The sequence below is a fragment of the Syngnathus floridae genome, chromosome 2 (genome assembly GCF_059516105.1).
Source record: "Syngnathus floridae isolate MCC-2025c chromosome 2, RoL_Sflo_1.0, whole genome shotgun sequence".
Lineage (NCBI taxonomy): Eukaryota > Metazoa > Chordata > Actinopteri > Syngnathiformes > Syngnathidae > Syngnathus > Syngnathus floridae.
This window is the reverse complement of record NC_142414.1, coordinates 2,867,049-2,881,680: the sequence shown is the minus strand read 5'-3', so window position 1 is coordinate 2,881,680 and position 14,632 is coordinate 2,867,049. Positions and strand designations below refer to the sequence as shown.

Here is a 14,632-nt window from a genome sequence, read left to right as displayed (position 1 = left end):
AATTAGAGAAACAGGCTGGCCACGAGGGAGCCGGCGGCCCGATGACTATTCCCCCCTCTCGCTAAAATACATAAAAACGGTCATCCTCACCTATTTCTCCTATAAAGTTGTCCAGTCCAATTTTTGGGAGTAAATCCAAGTTAATTTCAGTCCAGCGATCCTGCGTCTCACACAAAGATCTTTGGGACTTTGGAAAAAATCTTGGGCCTCTTCACGTATGAGCGCTCTTTTGGGGGAAAAAGCCCTGAAGCTGCTCCTGCAGGACCTTTTATAGACCTCTCCGTCCCCCCCCTCCCCTTTCTTTTCTCCTGTACTTTCCCTATAGGGTAAGACTGCCCAGTTTTCCCACGCCTATAGAAGGGACTGGCCAGCTTTCTCACGCCTATAGAGGGAACTGGCCAGTTTTCTCACGCCTATAGAGGGAACTGGCCAGTTTTCCCACGCTTGGTTATCTGTGGCCTTCAGCAGCTGTTTCCGCCCTGACCACGCAGTACTTTCCACCAAATGCACAGCTAGTGGTAAAACCTTTCACTTCCCCTTTTCTTCTCTTCCTGTTACATGAACATAACTTTTTAAAGTTACGCTTCAATTAACTCTGAAATAAAAATCCAAACCTTTGACCTACTTTTCTAAACAATTTATGTCACGCCACTATTCTCATAGTGACGGGTCTCTTGATCGAATTGACAAATAATATTGCTTAAAGCGGTTACAGTATACATTTTTAGCCAAGCAAAGAAATCAAAAATAAAAATCACATTTGTGCTTCTCCAAACAATTTATGTCACGCCACTATTCTCATAGTGACGGGTCTCTTGATCGAATTGACAAATAATATTGCTTAAAGCGGTTACAGAATACATTTTTAGCCAAGCAAAAGAATCAAAAATAAAAATCACATTTGTGCTTCTCCAAACAATTTATGTCACACCACTATTCTCATAGTGACGGGTCTCTTGATCGAATTGACAAATAATATTGCTTAAAGCGGTTACAAAATACATTTTTAGCCAAGCAAAAGAATCAAAAATAAAAATCACATTTGTGCTTCCATGCGTGACTCACACTCTGACACCGTGCTACTCTTTTATTTCTATTTTACCATGTTTAGCTTATTGGCTCCTCTTTTGGTCTCACGTTTTGGTCTGGCGCCATCTTTTGGACAAATTTGGAATTTCAGCTCTGCCAATTTATTCCTGTGAACAATCCATATTCTACCATTTGCACCATCTCTACCCCCATGTTACATGACAAGCCTCTTCGCCTTCACACGCAATTTCTACAGAAATTAATAATTCTAGTTATTATTGTTAATCCTCCGTGGCCCTCGTATGGACAAACCGCACCAGTAATGGATGGATGGATGGATTGTTAATCCTAACCCCAAGTGCCTATCATAAATTGCCATTTAAATCAATTGTCACAAGGGTCATGTCAATGTATTTGTTATTTAAAGCCCTACTGTATTCTTTTTTAATTAAGTATTGCCCTGTATTACTATTTTGCTGACTATCCAGAATTCCAACTTTCTTACCCCTTCAAGCTCAAATATGCAAGCTCAAATATGCATCCTATAAATCAGCCGCAGTTGATGTGTAATTAAATTCTGTCGTTTTGATAAAGGACAATTAAGTTTAGCAATTCAGCCAACTTTTGCCCGAATCCAAATTTTCACTGGTCCAATTATAAAATTTCATTATTTCAATTAGATTAATTATATCTTCGAAATGCTAAGTTACATATAAAAATTTATGATTCAAATGATTTAATTTCTATTGATCAATGTCCACTTTGCAAAGTTTCTGATCACGCTGTCGTATAATTTGTCAGTGCATCTTCACTGTCCATATCTATGTATTTTGTTTTTTATCCCCGTTTCAGTGTCAATAAGCAGCCTTATTATTCCCTCTTTTATCAAAACTAATCATTTATGTCTGCCCCAGCACCCAAACACACTTCCATCCCTTTTGTCCCACACTCCACCAACTTTGTAATGCTTCAGCAGTCTTTAGCAATGTGTCCAGTTTGACTTCATGTGACTCGTGCAAGTCTTTAGCAGCCTCTCCTCTTAGATTCTCATGATGATGACTCAGGGCTGGACCGTCCGCCATTCTCAAATGCGTCCATCTTGTCTTTGTTCTTTCAGTCCATTTTCTTTTTGATCTGCAACTGTGTGTATTCCACCAACTGTATGGTTCTTGTTCTGTGAAGAGCCGTGTTTGCCCCCTTCAAGCATGATAATAGTTCCTGTTGTTCTCCCAAAGGTCAAAGGTGTCTCATGACCAGGGACAGTCCTCTGTTGATTTTGAGACTGCCAGTGGAGTAAGAGGACTCAGTTCAGAAATTGTGCCACGCGCTAGGGCAGAACACACTGGGACACACATTTCACAAAACTATCTTCGTGTTATCAGTCTTCCTGTGTAGTATTTGTTCCTTACACCCCAAATCTTCCCATTAACATATTGTATCCTATCAGTTGCGCACACTCATCATCTTACTATCAAGCCACCCTTATCAAATGCTTTTTTTTTTTTTTTTTTAAGTAATCCATCCACCCTACCCATCAACACGGCTAAAATCCTCGTCCCAGTGTTTATCATCAAATAAAGTTCCGAAATCCTTTGTAATAAACTGTAATGTAATTTAACAATCTACCAACATGGTTGTATATGCGGTGAATGTTATTGTTCAATCTATAGGTCATACAGTGCCTGTGTTCCAACTATTACACTCCTCCTTGGTTTACCATCTCATAAGTTATTGTTGTCAGCAGCGCTAAATGATAGTGCTTGAAAGTGAATGTCTTATCGCCCAATTTAAAACACATGCCACATTTGAACTACCGTATTTGCCGGTGTACAGGTCGACTCGGTGTATAAGTCGACCCCCTAAAATTCGACGGAAATTTACGATTTTATGATATATCCTTTGTATAAGTCGAGCTCAATTGTTGCATTATATTAAACTTCAAAATTCAATATGCAAAATTTATTGACGAAATGTGTTCAAATTCCGGGAGGCCGTGCGCATGCGGCTGTTTATAAGCACCGCGGAGGAGATCGCGGCCGGCGAGCTCGCGCACGCCGCCCGGCACCAACGGGAGGCCGGAAATAGCTCCAAGCCGAGCGGATCGGCACTTTATAAGCACCGCGGAGGAGATCGCGGCGCCTCATTGGACTTCCAGCGGCCGGCGAGCTCGCGCACCCGCCCGGCACATCCGGGAGGCCGTGCGCACGAGCCAAGTGGCCGAAAATAGCCCCCGCCGAGCGGATCGGCTGTTTATAAGCACCGCGGAGGTGGTCGCGGCGCCTCATTCGACTTCCAGCGGCCGGCGAGCTCGCGCACCCACCCGGCACATCCGGGAGGCCGTGCGCACGAGCCAAGTGGCCGAAAATAGCCCCCGCCGAGCGGATCGGCTGTTTATAAGCACCGCGGAGGTGGTCGCGGCGCCTCATTCGACTTCCAGCGGCCGGCGAGCTCGCGCACCCGCCCGGCACATCCGGGAGGCCGTGCGCACGAGCCAAGTGGCCGAAAATAGCCCCCGCCGAGCGGATCGGCTGTTTATAAGCACCGCGGAGGTGGTCGCGGCGCCTCATTCGACTTCCAGCGGCCGGCGAGCTCGCGCACCCGCCCGGCACATCCGGGAGGCCGTGCGCACGAGCCAAGTGGCCGAAAATAGCCCCCGCCGAGCGGATAGGCTGTTTATAAGCACCGCGGAGGTGGTCGCGGCGCCTCATTCGACTTCCAGCGGCCGGCGAGCTCGCGCACCCGCCCGGCACATCCGGGAGGCCGTGCGCACGAGCCAAGCGGCCGAAAATAGCCCCCGCCGAGCGGATCGGCTGTTTATAAGCACCGCGGAGGTGGTCGCGGCGCCTCATTCGACTTCCAGCGGGCCGCGCACTCGCGCACGCCGCCCGGTTCAAATTTTCTAAGTGCAACGCACAATGAGATGCATGAGAAACGGCCTTGGTTACCATCACATTTGAAGCGATGAATACGAAGTTAAATTTTATGACTCGGTGTATAAGTCGAGGTCGATTTTTTTCGGTCGATTTTGGATCGAAAAAGGTCGACCAATACACCGGCAAATACGGTAGTATTTATTCATTTATTTATTTCCCATCCTCATGTTAGCTGGCATGTGTCAGAGTTAAAATGTAATTTTGCTTTTAATTTTAAGTCTTTCAAAATTGCTATATCCTTACTGCACCGAGATAAACTGTTGAATATATCTTTAAAAACAAACAAAAACGATCTATGCTCCTACACAGACTCTTAAAAGTGGCACCCAAATGCCAGATTACAAATCAAACCTCCTCCTTCACTCTCACATTTTTGATAAAACAGTCTACTTATCTAGACACTGTCATCACATACGAAATAATGGCCTGCAAATTAAATATAATGTTGTTGCTGTGGTCCCTCAAAACATGTGACTAGGATTTGGACAATTATTAACCCCCATCAATTGATCAATTATCTCCTCACTAAATTCTTAGCGTGTTAACCTATCTGCATAAAGAAGACATTTACAATGCAGGGGATAAGAGAATAACAAGGAACACCTTAACAATAAACAAAATAAACCCAACCCACAATCAAAACCAAATAAACGAGGACCATGACATATGTAGACCAACACAGTACTCCAAATATTTCCTCATTAAAATTTTAGCCTTTTTGTGTCGAGCACCATTGATTTCTAATCATTGACCTAATTTTATCCTTAATTTAATCCCAATCACGAATGCCCACTACTTAATACTTTACTTGGTGTTCTTTTGATAAAAAGTGCCCCCTTGCAATGTCGTTTTTATTTGTTGTTTTTTACTCTAAGTGATTCAAATCTTTGACTTATCCTATGTGTCCTTGTATAGTTTTATGTCATAACCAATCAATAATTCCTCCTAAATTTAAAATCTGCAATCATAATTTAATTTTATCCAATTCTACAATGTATGTTCTCTCTTACTCTCACATTTTTATGAGGGCTGGGCACTCTCATCGTTGGACGAGTTTCTGCCCACAACCTGCAGATTATTCTATAATTTCTAATTTTTACATTTAACAATGCAAATCTGATAAACCATTGTCTAGCACACCATTTCTGTGCACCAATTTAACGCAATTCCATCCTTTATAACAAACTGATTGATTCAAGATGGTGGCGCGTGCACACGCAGCGGCCACTCTGTCCCGTCAGTACGGTGATTTGTTCGTCTAATGAGTGTTCGTCCGACAGTCTTATGTCAAAGTCAAAGTCAAAGTCAGCTTTATTGTCAATTTCTCCACATGCCAGAGACACACAAAGAAACCGAAATTTCGTTCCCCCCATCCCACGGTGACAAGACATGGCTCACAACAGACAAACAAGTAAACAAGTACAACAAAAGCGTGCTGAATAAATAATGAATGAATAACACAACAATAAATAAATAAATAAGAGGAGCAGGAAAAAAAAGGAGCAAGTGCGTGTACAGCAGACATTCCCGAAAATAACGCAACAGTGCCGCACGCTACGCAGAAGGGGGTAGCGAGTTCAGGGCCCTAACAGCCTGGAGAAAGAAGCTGTTGGCGAGTCTGGTGGTGCGGGAGCGCAGGCTCCTGTACCTCTTCCCAGAGGGCAGAAGGTCAAACAAAGAGTGAGCCGGGTGACTCACATCACTGGCAATCGAGGTTGCCTTGCGGGCGAGATGGGAGGTGTAAATGTCCTTCAGGGAGGGGAGCGAAGCACCAATAATCTTACTAGCCGTATTCACTATGCGCTGCAGGGCCTTCAAGTTCTGTTCAGTGCAGTTACCACCCCAGACAGCGATGCAACTGGTGAGGACGCTCTCAATGGTGCCACGGTAGAATGTAGACAGGACTGCCTGAGGAGCACATGCACGCCTGAGCTTCCGCAGGAAGTACAGGCGGCGCTGAGCTTTCTTTGCCAGTGACGAGGTGTTTGCGGACCAGGAGAGGTCCTCACTGATGTGCATACCCAGGAACTTGGTGCAGCTCACCCCTCTCCACCACAGCACCGTCGATGATCAGCGGCAGGTGTGTTGTGTGACCCTTCCGGAAGTCAACAATGATTTCCTTGGTCTTGTTGACGTTCAGCAGGAGGTTGTTGTCCCTGCACCACGTGGTCAGAAGGTCAACTTCCGACCTGTACCGAGTCTCGTCGCCCTTCGTGATGAGACCCACCAGAGTCGTGTCGTCAGCAAACTTCACTATGCGGTTGTCGCTGTAGGTCGCAGAGCAGTCATGCGTCAGCAGGGTGAAGAGCATTGGACTGAGCACGCAGCCCTGGGGGGCCCCCGTGCTCAGCGTGATGCTGGCGGAGACTTTGTCGCCAACACGCACCACCTGAGGCCTCCGACAGAGGAATTCCAGTAGCCAGTTGCAGAGGGGGGAGGTACTGAGGCCCAGCTCGTCAAGTTTGGAGATGAGTCGCTGCGGCACAATGGTGTTGAAGGCAGAGCTGAAGTCCAGAAACAGCAACCTCACATATGAGTCCTTTCTCTCCAGGTGGGTGAGGGCCGAGTGGAGGGCAGAGCAGATGGCATCCTCAGAGGACCGCTTGGCACGGTACGCAAACTGGAAAGGGTCAATGGTGGGGGGGAGAACGGACTTGATGTGCTCCATGACCAGCCGCTCAAAGCACTTCATGATGATGGGCGTCAGTGCCACAGGGCGGTAGTCATTGAAGCAGGACGGTGCAGGTTTCTTCGGCACAGGAACGATGGTGGCAGCCTTGAAACACGAGGGGACGATGGCCTGCTGCAGGGAAACGTTAAAGATGTCCGTGAAGACACCCGACAGCTCCCCAGCGCAGTCCTTCAGCGCTCGACCCGGGATGTTGTCAGGGCCCACCGCCTTACGGGTGTCAATAGCGGCAAGCGCCCTCCTCACACCGTCGGCAGAGAGGCGCAGGGGCTGCTCATGTGGGGGGGGAGTGGTCTTCAGCGGGCAAGTGCTGTTCTGGGCGTCGAAGCGAGCAAAGATGGGGTTCAGATCGTTCAGCAGACGGACATCGCCCTCACAGCTCCTCGGCGCGGGCTTGTAGTCCGTGATGGTCTGAATGCCTCGCCAAAGGCTACGTGCGTCCTTGCTGTCCTTGAAGTGGGTGGAGACCTTGCACGAGAACGCCTTCTTCACTTCTTTGATGCCTCGGGACAGGTCGGCCCTCGCTGTCCTCAAGCCAGCCTCATCCCCCGCTCTGAAAGCCTTGTCCCTGGCCCTCAGCAGTCTGAGGACAGCCCCCGCCAGCCACGGCTTCCAGTTCGCGTGAGTGACGACGGATTTCGAGCAAGTCACATCATCGATGCACTTCGTGATGTAAGAGGTAACAGAGTCAGTATACTCCTCTATGTCCCTCCAATCGTTGTAGGTGGCTGCCTGCTTAAACAAGTCCCATTCAGTGGTGTCGAAGCAGTCACGAAGTGCATCGGAGGCACCCTCAGGCCACACTCGAACCTGCCTCCGAACCGGCCTGGATGCCTTTACCAATTGTCTGTATGCGGGCAAAAGCAAAACGGCGAGATGGTCAGAAAGCCCCAGATGGGGGAGGGGGGTGGCTTTGAAAGCTCCCTTTTGCACCGAGTAGACTAGGTCCAGGAAGCTGTCTCCACTTGTCGGAAAAAGAACATGCTGGTGAAGCCTCGGGAAAACAGACTTCAGGTTGGCATGATTGAAGTCTCCAGCGAAGATGGTGAAACCGTCAGGGTGCGCTGTTTGCTGTTCACTGACAGCCTGGTACAGTTCACCAAGCGCCGCGATCCTGTCTCCTTCGATGTTGGAAGGCGGGATGTATACCGCGACTAGCAGAATCGCGGTAAATTCCCTCGGCAGATAAAAAGGACGGCACTTAATGATCACAAACTCCACAAGCGGCGAGCAGTGCTTACATACCGCTACAGAGTCCCGGCACCATTCTTCTCGGATGTAGACGCATATTCCACCTCCTCGCGACTTTCCCCCTCGTACAATGGCACGGTCCGCCCGATAGCACGCTAGCCGCTCCAGATGCACTGCAGAGTCCGGAATGTTGTCACTCAACCAGGTCTCGGTGAACACGAGCACACAGCAGTCCCGCACCGTCCGGTTCGTAGACCTCAGCAGGCGAACGTATGTGTTCGTCTCGTCGTGCTTTATCGTGCTACAAGTACAACAGGCAGGTTCCGCTCGACATCGGCAGAAGTGGGTTTTGTGGCGTTCTGGACTTTGAAGCGGCGACATTAAAGGCGCTCGGACTGCTACGTCCTGAAACGTCGCCGACCTCGCCCGCTATACCTCCCCCGGTTGGGAGCCGTCGGAAACGGTGTGCGAGGAGGCAGAAGAGGGGCAAGCGCGGAGGCGTCCGGGCCAGGCTGGCGGCCAACCCAGCGCGCCCGGCGGTGCCCTCCATTCTTCTGGCGAATGTTCGATCGCTGGACAACAAAATGGATTACGTTCGCCTGCTGAGGTCTACGAACCGGACGGTGCGGAACTGCTGTGTGCTCGTGTTCACCGAGACCTGGTTGACTGACAACATTCCGGACTCTGCCGTGCATCTGGAGCGGCTAGCGTGCTATCGGGCGGACCGTGCCATTGTACGAGGGGGAAAGTCGCGAGGAGGTGGAATATGCGTCTACATCCGAGAAGAATGGTGCCGGGACTCTGTGTTGGTATGTAAGCACTGCTCGCCACTTGCGGAGTTTGTGATCATCAAGTGCCGTCCTTTTTACCAGCCGAGGGAATTTACCGCGATTCTGCTAGTCGCGGTATACATCCCGCCTTCCAACATCGAAGGCGACAGGATCGCGGCGCTTGGTGAACTGTACCAGGCTGTCAGTGAACAGCAGACAGCGCACCCTGACGGTTTCACCATCTTCGCTGGAGACTTCAATCATGCCAACCTGAAGTCTGTTTTCCCGAGGCTTCACCAGCATGTTCCTTTTCCGACACGTGGAGACAGCTTCCTGGACCTAGTCTACTCGGTGCAAAAGGGAGCTTTCAAAGCCACCCCCCTCCCCCATCTGGGGCTTTCTGACCATCTCGCCGTTTTGCTTTTGCCCGCATACAGACAATTGGTAAAGGCATCCAGGCCGGTTCGGAGGCAGGTTCGAGTGTGGCCTGAGGGTGCCTCCGATGCACTTCGTGACTGCTTCGACACCACTGACTGGGACTTGTTTAAGCAGGCAGCCACCTACAACGATTGGAGGGACATAGAGGAGTATACTGACTCTGTTACCTCTTACATCACGAAGTGCATCGATGATGTGACTTGCTCGAAATCCGTCGTCACTCACGCGAACTGGAAGCCGTGGCTGGCGGGGGCTGTCCTCAGACTGCTGAGGGCCAGGGACAAGGCTTTCAGAGCGGGGGATGAGGCTGGCTTGAGGACAGCGAGGGCATCAAAGAAGCGAAGAAGGCGGTCTTGTGAAAGGTCTCCACCCACTTCAAGGACAGCAAGGACGCACGTAGCCTTTGGAAGGGCATTCAGACCATCACGGACTACAAGCCCGCGCCGAGGAGCTGTGAGGGCGATGTCCGTCTGCTGAACGATCTAAACCGCTTCTTTGCTCGCTTCGACGCCCAGAACAGCACTTGCCCGCTGAAGACCACTCCCCCCCCCCCCACACGAGCAGCCCCTGCGCCTCTCTGCCGACGGTGTGAGAGCTAATTTTTTTATTTGGCCCTCCGTCCATTTGACTTTGACACTCCTGGTGTAGACCATCAATAATGACATTGTTTCGTCGACTCTGATTTTCTATATAGTAGTCAATTTTGGAAATTATGTCATTGTTTTCATAGTCTGTAGACTGAGAAGGCAGAGCCTGCAGCTGTGTTTCAAGAGAGCCAACTTTCTTCTCAATCTCTCTCAGGTCATCAGTTTGGCCTTGAGAAAACGTCCTGAAGCTCTTTCATGAGGCCGTCGATTCTAGCAGTTGTAGATTCCATGATCATCTTGTTGAAGTTTATGAAGGTTGCTTCTTGTCTGTTGAGCATTTCCACATAGAACTCCTTCTGCTGATCCATCATCTCTTTCAATGCCTCCGTGGTGACAAAATCTCCATCACTACTGATGTTTTTTCTGTTGCCCCGGGACATGTTTATCCGCTGGTTCGGGATGAGATGAACTGGGATCCTTAGGTATTCTCAGTCAGACTGCCTTTGTCTCTGGTTCAGGCTGGTTCAGCACAGCAGGTGTGTAGGCCGAGGAAGAGTGAATCCACCAAATATCAGGAATCACAGAAATCATCCACCAACGTTGTTTCCATATGCTCTTTGCTAGTTACTGAATTGATGAATAGTGCTTTAAACTATTAAAATCCGTAGTATAGAGTTATAGTTAAAAAACAGGTGGAAGTGCCAGGAGCCAAACTTTTCAGCAGCCTGACAGGAAACAGGAAACCAAGTAGTCGTATGAATAATCCTATGATTGGCTATGTAGCGTAAGTGAACCATATATCATTGGCTGGACACCTATCTATTACTGATTTACACAACAAAAAGGCACAGAAAGGGAACCATTCGTCCACTTAGTTAGATTAGATTACGTCTAACATTAGATATTAATCAATCTGTTTATGCTAAATTTAATTTTGTGCGCACCATGGAGTTTCTTGTGCGCAGAGACTGTGTGACCAGTGTGCAATTGTGCAGCCTAGAGGGAACACTGAACATATAGTGAATTGTTGGCCACTTCATGCTGTAACTTTTTTTTCCTCAGAGGAGTTTTGCCGTAACAAAATGGGAAAGTGCTTTTTGCACATCCGGCTGATATGAACAATTGTCTGAAAGTTGTGTGACAATTATTTATTGTATGCATTGTTGTTCAATAAATATAAAGTTAAATGGAGTATTGGTCTATGTTCTACTCTATGCAACTGTATTGACACTTGCGCAAACATTTTAGATAATTGAATGTTTTCAAATGGTAATGCAATAATTACTTTCCCTAGTAGGTAGTTCCATTTATGACGGAGTAATTCAATTAGTAATTCAATTACTTTTCTGGAAATGTAACTAGTAACTGTAACTAATTACATTTTGGAAGTAATTTGCCCAGCATTGATTTTAGAGTACGTTTGAACGTACAGTTAGGATTGCAACCTGAGCTTCTGTGGTATTTAAAATTTTCTCTGTGCTTCCCGTCTATGCGTACTCCACACACACAATCGAAAGAGAAGTTTTGTCGACTTGAAATGGGAGGAGAGATGACAGATGAGGAAGGAGCATTTACCGTAATTTCTGGACTATAAGCCGCGACCTTTTTCCAAAATTTTGAACCCTGCGGCTTATAGTCAGGTGCGGCTTATATACGATTTTTTTCGTGATTTTTGTGATGACTTAATCACTTTTATACACTCGTAAAAAGGCTGTGGACCACTGTTGTGCGGTATCTTGAAGAAAAAAACAATAACAAAAATACTATTTTGAAACACTACTATGGCTGCTGCTGGCTGTGTTGCTTGTGACTATTGAGCTTTAGTAAGAATGCACGCTAGGTGACCTGCGTCAAAGGGCTCTAAACCCTTTCTCTTACTCTGCCATGTGACTCAGAGATTACACAAAGCAGTGCACACTTCCGTGTTGCTGCGGTACTACTGCTGCGTCACAGGCAATGTTTAGAAAGACATGTTAAAGTATGTTATTAAAACTTTAAAAAGGCTTTCTGTGTACTGTCTTTCTTTGTAAAAAAAACTCGTGTGCACGTGCGGCTTATAGTCCGGTGTGGCTTAAGTAAGAAAAAAACTAAAATATTCCCGAATAGTCCGGTGCGGTTTATAGTCCAGAAATTACGGTAAGTCACCTGCATAAAAACCGATATACGCGTTATAACTCACTGGGTGACACTTTCACAGTTTGAATGGGTACAGCTAACTGTTAGAATAGGCCTCTTTGGCACATGTGATTAGCTAGGTAGCTTGAGCTATGCCGTTATATCGCTGTAACCCTTCTCTTGCTTTATTAGCTTTCTCTCCTCTATGACACTCTTTGCACATATGTAGACGTCGCTCTCAGTTAAGACTACAAGGTCAGACATTATCACACAAGCTAGGCAGAGTCGCCTCCTTGCAGGAAGGCGGCCCAGAGTAGTATAAGAGCAGGAACCTTGGCGCTGGGAGTTAGACCTTCTTCCACATCTTGCAGAAAGGGCTCCACAGCTGTGCATTGATCATTCTGGCATAAATTAAATAGTTAAACTGTGAAGGCTGTCTCTTGGTAATTACTGTTAGCATATCGAGAATTAAAGATAAAGAACTGGGAACGAACCTAACATAACCCAGAAAGACAACATTTCCGCCGCGTGTTCTGTGTTTGGTAAAAAATCATGCTAAAATGTAAAGGTGTGGTGGGCAGTTCCAGGCCTCTCACCCACCAGGCCTACATTTAGGGGTGGGGTGATGTTTGTCATTTGTGATGTCATGCTGTCTTTATTGCTTTGATGAATTGTCTCTAGCTACTGTTGTTGTCAGACACTGTCTGAGGCTTTCCAGTCAACCGGTTTGCAAATAGGTTCATTTCTCGAGGCATCGTGCACATAAACTGCTGGTCAAAGATGCTAATTCATTTCATTAATGAGAATTACATTCACCTTTATCTATTAGTTCATGTAGCCTGAATAACATCAAGTTTAAGATTAAAATTTGTCTCTTCATGTGCATTCACGTGTAACAAGTTATGGGGATTTTTATACAAACCGAATTCAGTTGAAGTTGGGAAATTGTGTAAAGTGTAAATAAAAACAAAATACAACGATTTGAAAATCCTTCTCAACCCATATTCAATTGAATACACTACAAAGACAACATATTTAATGTTTAAACTGATAAACTTAATTGTTTTTTTGCCAAATAATAATTAACTTAGAATTTCATGGCTGCAACACATCCAGTAGAAGTTGGGAAATGTGGCAAAAAATACTGAGAAAGCTGAGAAAAGCTCATCAAACACCTATTTGGAACATCCCACATGTGATCAGGCTAATTGGGAACAGGTGGGTACCATGATTTGGATATAAAAGGAGCCTCCTCAAACATGCTCAGTCATTCACAAGCAAGGATGGGGCGAGGTTCACCACTTTGTCCACAACTGCGTGAGAAAATAGTTGAACAGTTTAAGAACAACATTTCTCAAAGCAAAATTGCAAGGAATTTAGGGATTTCAACATCTACGGTCCATAATATCAAAAGGTTCAGAGAATCTGGTGAAATCATTGCACGTAAGCGCCACGTCCGGAAAGCAAGACTGAATGACCGTTACTTTCAAGCCCTCAGACGGGACTGCCTTAAAAATCGACGTGAGTGTGGAAAGGTTATCACCAAATGGGCTCAGGAAAACTTCAGAAAACCACTGTCAGTAAATACAGTTCGTCACTACATCAGTAAGTGCGGGTTAAAACTCTACCATGTAAAGCAAAAGCCGTTTATGAACAACATCCAGAAATGCCGCCGGGTTCTCTGGGCCCGAGGTCATGTAAAATGGACTGATGCACAATGGAAAAGTGTTTTGTGGTCTGATGAGTCCACTTTTCAAATTGTTTTTGGAAACATTGGACGTGGTGTCCTCCGGACCAAAGCGGAAGCGGACCATCCGGACTGTTATCAATGCTAAGTTCAAAAGCCAGCATCTGTGATGGTACGGGGGTGCATTAGTTTCCATAGCTTGGGTGACTTACATTTCTGTGAAAGCAACATAAATGCTGAAAAGTACATACAGATTTTGGAGCAACATATGCTGCCATCCAAGCAACGTCTTTTTCATGGACGCCGCTGCATATTTCAGCAAGATAATGCCAAGCCACATTCTGCACGTGTTACAACAGCGTGGCTTCGAAGTAAAAGACTCCAGGTTCTCCCCTGGCCCACTCGCAGTCCAGACCTGTCTCCCATTGAAAATGTGTGGCGCATCATGAAGCGTAAAATACGACAGGAAAGACCCCGGACTGTTGAACTGAAGCGGTTCATCAAGCAAGAATGGAAAAGAATTCCCCATAAGAAGCTAAGAGAATTAGTCTCCTCTCTTCCAAAACGTTTGACTGTGATTTTAAGGAAAGGTGATGTAACGAAGTGACAATCATGCCCTTTCCCAACTTCTACTGCACGTGTTGCAGCCATGAAATTCTAAGTTAATTATTATTTGAAAAATCAAATAAACTATGAGTTTGAGCATTAAATACCGTAATTTTCGGACTATAAGTCGCGTTTTTTTTCTCATAGTTTGGGTGGGGGGGTGACTTATACTCAGGAGCGACTTGCATGTGAATTTTTTCGCAAATTTTCAAAATTAAAAAATCCGTGATGTAGTGAAACCGCGATAATTGAACCGCGATGTAGCAAGGGATTACTGTCATTTGACCTGCAAGTGACGTCAGCAGCGCGGCGGTTGTTTACATAAGGACAAAGGATTCTATCACGGGATAACGAAGGGTCCCACGTTTGAAGGATTTAATGATTTGGAGTGACACAACGTTTGAAAAACGTATTTACGTTTGTTATTTGATATATTTTATTTCATGTAGCAACTTGTATATGTTTTTATCGTTACAGTTCAGTAGTTGTTGGCTCGTTGAACTCTTGTTTCATTAAATAAAGAGCCGTTTACCAAACCCACTGAATGTTACTCAGGCCCGTTCTCAGCTCCTCGTTTGTGTATATGT

At 46.4% G+C, this 14,632-nt stretch overlaps 1 protein-coding gene across 1 annotated transcript; it reads left to right on the top strand.

Annotated features, from left to right (window-relative positions):
- The first annotated feature begins 8,066 nt into the window (after positions 1-8,066).
- LOC148401293 (uncharacterized) lies at positions 8,067-9,792 on the top strand. Its single transcript, XM_088369047.1, has 3 exons — positions 8,067-8,651; positions 8,715-9,446; positions 9,781-9,792. The coding sequence occupies exons 1-3, from the start codon at positions 8,115-8,117 to the stop codon at positions 9,790-9,792; spliced, it is 1,281 nt and encodes a 426-aa protein (XP_088225173.1). The 5' UTR covers positions 8,067-8,114.
- Positions 9,793-14,632: the final 4,840 nt, after the last annotated feature.

What these genes read in the sequence shown, in the direction of transcription:
- LOC148401293 (XM_088369047.1), top strand. Translation starts at nt 8,115, where the DNA reads ATGTGTTCGTCTCGTCGTGCTTTATCGTGCTACAAGTACAACAGGCAG. An exon ending in GGTGCCGGGACTCTGTGTTG is followed by an intron (nt 8,652 to 8,714) that starts GTATGTAAGCAC and finishes CCTTTTTACCAG; the next exon opens with CCGAGGGAATTTACCGCGAT.